Here is a 7,899-nt window from a genome sequence, read left to right on the forward strand (position 1 = left end):
TTACTAATTGTAACAATAAACAGACACGCAAATTTATAATGAAATAATTGTACGAATGCATGAACGAATATAAATAACATTTATTAAAAAATATTATAATCCTGTGATGTATATTCAAATTTAGGGAATTATAATATAACTCAAAATATAGTACATTAGAAGTTTTATAAGCACTCATAATTTTTTTTTTTTTTTTTTTTCCCCTCGGAATATATAACAAATGTATAGTTATGAATACACAGTACATTAATGTCTTTTGTTATTTGTTGACACCAATATGTTTCTGCTTATTTATTGTACTTTTTTCGAGGTGTACATTTTTTTTAACACTGTATATTGTTATGCTCTGGGGGGGGGGGGGCTTTATGTATGGTGCTATGGAATAGTACTGGTTGATTTTTTTTTTTTTTTTTTTTTTTCCTACATTATCTATCACATAATACTGCAATTAAATCAGTGTCCAAATCATGGGATAATCAACACTTAAATAATAAATAATTAAATCAATGGTTGAACTATGGGCCTAATCAACAGTCAATTGTTCACTCAGTTCATCAATAAGCTCCATCAGCAAGTTCATCATGCAAAAAGGGAGTAAGTGCTGACAAAATTCCATTATTCAGAACTCATTGGATATTGTTTATTTTGTAATTCCCCAGGAAATAGCTTTTTCCACATAAGCTCAGTTAGTTAGTCCTTAGCATAAACCTTGTTCTCGAATCCCTTAAACACAACTTTTACACTTTCTCTATCTATTTCATATTGTTCTTCATCTTTTTCATCTGTGTATTTGCTAAGATTAAACACGACAACACTGGAATTTTTCATTTTATGATTTCTTGCTTTGTGTGGGGGTGGTAAGAAGTTTCTAAAAAAGCTTAAAAACCATAAACTATGACCAAATATAATAAAAATGTTATTTGGATCCTTAAAAACATATGATAATGTATCTTGGAATCTGCTCTTGTGTGTTATTTCAGCCTCTTTTACATTTTTCTTAATTAAAGCGTCAACGTCTGCACTCACATAATTGCTAGCAGTAGGTGTTATATATCTGTGGTAAAAATTATATAAGGTAATCGAATCTGCATTTCTACTAAGCTCTTGTAATGATTTTAAAATATAAACGTTTTCATCTGTTGTATTGAATCTATCCTTTAGAGCAATGAAACAACTCGTTATAGCTCTTCTTAAATCTGAACATAACACAACACTTTGATATTTAGTATTATTTAAAACATCTATATGTTCTTGCACAGACATATTAAGCATGTTTTCAGAGTTGTATACTTCTTCATCTGCAGATGCAACAGACGCCGTATCGAAATCAGTTTTGACTTTATCTTTTTCTTCAGGATCACCTATGCTACTTCCGTCATCTCCATCCATAATACTACCCAAACTGAGTGTGCTTCCAAATTCATCTTTCTTTGCATCGGTACTAGTACCTTCCAGAGACTTTTGAAAATTCTTCTGCATCGCTTGTCGTCTTAAGTCTCCTTCTTTCTTCTTTGGAGCGTTTAGTAATTTTGCATGCTCAAATTGGGAGTCACTACCCAATCCGCTAGATTCTCCATCAAGAATTAAATCAAACATAGATTTGGTTGGGTCTTCCTCTTTAGGAGCTTTTGGTCTCAAGCATACTTCACTCTTACTCATACCACTATCTCTCGTATTTGTCAATTTTGTCGATGACGGGGTTTTATTTTTGTCCTTCTCCTTTTTGAGTTTTTCTTCTCTTTCCTTTTTGAGTTTTTCTTCTCTTTCCTTTTTGAGTTTTTCTTCTCTTTCCTTTTTAAGTTTTTCTTCTCTTTCCTTTTTGAGTTTTTCTTCTCTTTCCTTTTTAAGTTTTTCTTCTCTTTCCTTTTTAAGTTTTTCTTCTCTTTCCTTTTTGAGTTTTTCTTCTCTTTCCTTTTTGAGCTTTTCTTCTCTTTCCTTTTTGAGTTGTTCTTCTCTTTGTTTTTCCGTTCTGGGGTCCTTAGCTTTAGCATATACCACTTGGGGAAATTTTCCTGTTGAACCTTTCAATTGTGTATTTGAACCTTTCAGGTTAGGCTTTTTAATATCTTCTTCTTCCTCTTCATCCTCTTCATCATCTTCATCGTCATCATCATCGTCATCATCATCGTCATCATCATCATCATCGTCATCATCATCATCATCGTCGTCCTCATCATCATCTTCATCTTCACTTTCTTCAAAATTTCGTTGAACAAATCCTTTATCTTTATATAATGCTGCATCATAGAAGCCATCGCACAGCTTCTTAAAGTGAAATTCTAAGTTTGATAAGTCCTGTTCATCATTGCATATTTTTTGGTACGGTTTTTCTTCATCCGTAGCTTTAAGAAATATATCATTACAAATACCAGCATATTTTTGTTCTTCTTTTGTTGTTTGATAAAAAAAATCATCACAAATAGTAACATATTTTTGTTCTTTTTCTGTTATAGTATTATAAACACCATCACATAATTTAGTATAAAATTCATCCAATTCTTTAGTTGCCTGATCTAAATATTCTAACTGCATAAATTCATTACCTCCACATAATTGTTTACTTTCCTTATCATTAATATTGTCTTTTAGAAATTGGCATAATTCCATAGATTGCTCTATTCCACTTTTACTTAATGGGGAATCAATTAAACTTGATTTTTTGCTAAATAGAAAGAAAATTTCATAAAAAAACATCAGGGCTACGTTCAACATATTTTTCATAGTTACCTTCGTGTTGAATATACTGTTCCATACTGATTCACTATGTCTAATAAAATAAATTGTTTTCGTTTGAACATTTTTTCTAATGTCGGCTTCAGCTACAGCATTTTCACTATTTGCTTGCGCTTGTCTTAATTTTTTTCTGTTTTTCCTCCTTTGTGCATCTAACTTAATATGTTTATATTTGTTAAACAGTAGAAGCCTCTTGAAACAAAAGATGATCAGCTTGATTTTGATAAGTGCGGTAAGGGCAGAGAACCCCATTTTGTCAAAACAAATATAAAGAAAAAATTATGTGCAAATAAAAAATAGTGGATCCTAATTTCTTTTTACAATGATATTGTTATAAACTTCAATCTATTTCGTTCTCAAATATTCTTGACACAAAGGTTAATATTCAATTAAGCCTTTTATACATATAAGTCTCTTTGATATGCTCTTCTTCGTTTTCTACCTTTTTATCTACTCTATTCACGGGTTCATATATGTCGCTTAAATTGGAGAATGGAACTAATGCAAATTTGGAGTGGAATCAAATTTTGTTCTATCGCTCTAATCTGCAGTGTTCCAAGCGTACATACACATGCATACAAATAATATACGTGTTTTCTTATGCTTTCATTGGATGTAGCATATAAATCGAATTCCTTCTTTTCCGTCTGTTGTTACACATGATACTTTAAAATATCCGTAGTTTTGTAGGCACCAAAAATAGAAGAAAGTTGCAAAAAAATTGGAATAAAGCTACTCTTGCTTACTACTCTCCTTTCCACTATCGTCGATGGGGTACAATATATACAGCACTACGTTTCCTTAAAGTGTGAGAGCGCGGCATTTGGGGAAGAAAGCATTTGTTCATATATATCTATATGTACATCTATATGTATGTATATATATGTACATACATACTATGCTATGGATTAATTCAAATAATCCTCTTATATCAACAAACTTGACAAAAGAGCTCAAAAAAAAATATAAAATAAAATATAAATATATTCATACTTATGTAAATATGTATATATATATCACATAACTGAATGCTGAAATAGTTATTCCTAGATCGCCCTTTTGCATAGGTCTTTTATATTATTTCGAACCCTCTATTTTTTTTATCCTTTATACTATATCTATCCTTCAATAAATTGTCATAATTTATTTGTAAATCATTCATTGGTTCGTGAAAGAGAAAGTTAAAGGATTAGAAAATTTTAAAAAAAAATAAATAAAACTAAATAATAATGCATAAGTAAAAACATAAATATAAAAGTGCAGCAACGCAAAATAGAAAAAAAAAAAATAATAGCCAAATTTAATTATTTTATCAGTTAATACAGTTTCAGGATTACCATTTTCAATTAAATTTAACCCAATGTTTTTCTAGTGCCATGTAACATGTCATTTAAGCCCAACATGAATAGCATGTAAAAATATAATTTAAAAAAAAGTAAATAAAAAAAAAAAATAATAAAGTATGCAACGAATTGGCAATTGAATAAATTTGTAAAAAGGCATCAAAATGGTACAAGTTTATTTTTTTATTTTATTTTAGTTTTTATTTTATTTATTTTTTTTTTCGTATTCTCATACTTAAAAATGAGAGCCGCCAAAAAATCAATAATAAAAAAAGGGCATAGAAGAGATAATCGTAGAAAATAGTAGAATAAAAATAAGGAAAAAAAAATAAAGCCACAGTTAAAACATTGATTTAAAAAATGGCATACAAAATGGTATTTCATTTTATGAAGTGCATAAAAAATACTGATTCCTAAGTGCATACAAAATAATAGAAAAAAAGATGCAATAAACACTTAGACAATGGTGCTATAAAGTTTGCAAAAGGTTATTGAATGTTGAGAAGAAAAGAAAAATAATTATAAATAATAAATATATAAAAAATACAAAAAAAAAAAAAATAAATAAAAAATACAAAAAAAAATAAAAATAAATAAAAAATAAAAAAAAAAAAAAAAAAAAAAAAAAAAAAAAAAAAAAAAAAAAAAAAAAAAAAAAAAAAAAAAAAAAAAAAAAAAAAAAAAAAAAAAAAAAAAAAAAAAAAAAAAAAAAAAAAAAAAAAAAAAAAAAAAAAAAAAAAAAAAAAAAAAAATAAATAAATAAATAAAAAATAAAAAAAAAAAAAAAAAAAAAAAAAAAAAAAAAAAAAAAAAAAAAAAAAAAAAAAAAAAAAAAAAAAAAAAAAAAAAAAAAAAAAAAAAAAAAAAAAAAAAAAAAAAAAAAAAAAAAAAAAAAAAAAAAAAAAAAAAAAAAAAAAAAAAAAAAAAAAAAAAAAAAAAAAAATAAATAAATAAAAAATACATAAAAAAAAAAAAATAAATAAATAATACATAAAAAAAAGTAATAAAATAGAAAACAAACAAATGAAATAAGGGAAAAAATGTAGCTTAAGTTCTTGGATAAAAAAGAACAATAAGGTATTTTAGATAAGGCACTTGTTGTATGGTATTTAAAAGGGTAGAAAAAAGCACGTGAACAATTGAGCAATATGCAAAATGTACACTATGTCTGTGATTATCAGATGAAGAAAAAAATGTCAAGGAGGAAAAAAAAAAAAAAAAATAATATAATATATACCCAGAAACTAGAGTTGCTTGTGTTATGCGCATATAGTAATTGATAAGAACTATTCATAATTTTATACGCGCATATTTACACACATATATAATATATATATATTTACTCATCTTACAAATGTAAAAAAAAAAAAAAAAAAAAAAAAAAAAAAAAAAAAAAACATAAAAATTTAAGAATTCAATTTTATTCGAAACTTTATTTTTATTTTCATATCAATTTTCTACTATCACGTTTGTCTTTAAGTACTCATTCTCCATCATTTTATTATTATTATTATTGTGTATACATATGTACTTTTTTTTATCCCTCCTCCCCCCACCTGCTAATTTACTAATGACTTGAGTATGGGATATTCTGCTCCTCTTTCATTGAATTCGTCCGTACAGTAAATTTTTGCTACATAATTATTTTTCACAAATAATTCCATTAAATTTTGTGATTACTTTTTTTGACGCAAAGGATGTGATGGTCGCTACCTGGTTAAGTGATATCCATTCGATGGTTGATATATTTTTGCAAATTTTTTAGATCATCACCATATTGGAAGACGGTCACAACATAGACTGTCATATTTTTTTATACGTATATGAAACCGTTGATTTCATTCCCTTTTGACTTGCTAAATAGAATGGATATCCTATTCAGCTTTGTTGTGCTCCTCTAGAAACCCCTTATATAGCACACGGATGCTATCCTTTTCGATTTCATAATGGACTTGATCATCTTGATCATATTTCAACATGTTAAAAACGACAACTCCTGAGTTTTGTATTTTATGCGTTTTAGCCTTGTGCGATTGTTTGAGAAAATAATTAAAAAAGAGGCGGAACCATAAACTATGACCAAATATTATGAATATGTTCATATCATTATTAAAAATATATGAAAGTGTATCATAAAATTTATTACTCGTAAAATTCCTTTTAACGTTTATATTTTTTTTACATATTCTATCAACATCTTTATGCACAAAATTTTCAATGTCTGTACTTATATAAGTATTATCATGGTAATCAAACAAAGATACACAATCTGGATTTCTACTTATTTCCTGCAGTGAATTTAGTACTTGTATTTGTTCATTATGTTTCTTTATTCTATTATAAAGGGCTATAACACAGCTGGATATAGCTCTTCTTAAATCTGAACATAGAATGGCACTTCTATACTTTACACTATTATTGAGGATATCAATATGATCCTTCAAACTTAAATTAATAATTTCCTTATGGTTGTATCGTTCGCAGCAGTTGTTTCTGCTCACTCGTTGATAGTTTTCATGCTCAGGATTATTATGCTGATCCATATTCGTATCTTTCGAATGAATAGGAAAATATTTATTATTATTATTATTATCACCATCTTCATTATCCATATTTCCATTTTCGTATACATTACTCTTCTGTGTATTATCGCAAGAATCCTTATTATTACCTCTTTTCCTTAGTGTTGATCCGGATATTCCTTTTTTTCCATCCTTTGCATATGCATGATCAAGAAACTTATTAACCTGGTTATTATTATCTGCATTATTAGCATTGTCCATATGATTGACATTAAGATTCACATTAACATGATCATTTTCATCATCACCATCATCTGCACCGTCACTTGTTCTGTTGCTCAATTCGTTTTTAATATCACTTTTTCTGAACTCTGACATTTCAATGTTTTTATTTGCATCCAAATTGTATTTCTCTTCAGTTCTTTCTATTGAATTTATGGGTACTGCACAAAGTTTATCTGCGTCGTTAATCGTACCTTTTTCATGTTGTAAAAAATTTGATAATTCAATTGACTGAATAATACCTGTATTACTAAGTGGGGAATCTATAAGTGCAGATTTTTTGCTAAAGAAAAAGAAAACTTCATAAAGGAGTACTAAGCAAAAATTTAAAAATGTTTTTATTGAAAATGTTCTGTTAAAAATGCTATTCCATATGGATTCACTATGTCTTATAAAATAAATTGTCTTTACTTGAACATTTTCCCATTTTTTATTCACATCTTTGATATTTTCATCATTATCATAATTATCATGTATGGAAATTTGCTTATTATTATCATCTGTATTTGGAATATGTAAGTTTTTATTAAAAAGAAAAAATCGTGCTATGCAATGAAAGAATAGTTTAATTTTAATTAAAAAGTTAACGAACGATGCTACAATGATATCTTGCAAAATTTGAACATGTAAAAAAAACTCCAAAAGATTCTTATTATCATTCGCGATTTTCTTAGGTTTCAATTTTCTTGAATTAAATGTATGAATATATTCATAAACAATATTTATAGTAAACAAAGATGTTAGGATGAAAAGTATAACCAAGGCAATCTTCATTTCGATTTTCTAAATATTTATATATTAATATAACACAATAAGAATGTAGGAAAAATTACAATACTTGGGGATGTCACTGGTCATATGCACAACTCTGTTAATGAAAACGAGGTGGCGTACTTTCAATTTTTTTCTGAGTTCTAAATGCGTGGAAACACATATCTGGTTAAAATGTGATCATATATCACCCCTAAGACATTACGAATATGGCACTGTTGTATATATATGTATATGTTCAAATATAT

The 7,899-nt window shown here is 27.1% G+C and overlaps 2 protein-coding genes across 2 annotated transcripts; both read right to left on the bottom strand.

Annotated features, from left to right (window-relative positions):
- Positions 1–690: 690 nt before the first annotated feature.
- On the bottom strand, positions 691–2,985 carry PGO_133920 (hypothetical protein; the record flags this gene model as incomplete). The annotated part of the gene is made up of 1 exon (XM_028689908.1): positions 691–2,985. The coding sequence occupies one exon, from the start codon at positions 2,983–2,985 to the stop codon at positions 691–693; it is 2,295 nt and encodes a 764-aa protein (XP_028545709.1).
- Positions 2,986–5,950: 2,965 nt separating this feature from the next.
- Positions 5,951–7,654, bottom strand: PGO_133930 (hypothetical protein, conserved; the record flags this gene model as incomplete). Its single annotated transcript, XM_028689909.1, has 1 exon — positions 5,951–7,654. One exon carries the CDS (start codon positions 7,652–7,654, stop codon positions 5,951–5,953), a length of 1,704 nt encoding a protein of 567 aa, XP_028545710.1.
- Positions 7,655–7,899: the final 245 nt, after the last annotated feature.

Source organism: Plasmodium gonderi (genome assembly GCF_002157705.1).
Source record: "Plasmodium gonderi DNA, contig: Chr13, whole genome shotgun sequence".
In the NCBI taxonomy this organism is placed as follows: Eukaryota; Apicomplexa; class Aconoidasida; order Haemosporida; family Plasmodiidae; genus Plasmodium; species Plasmodium gonderi.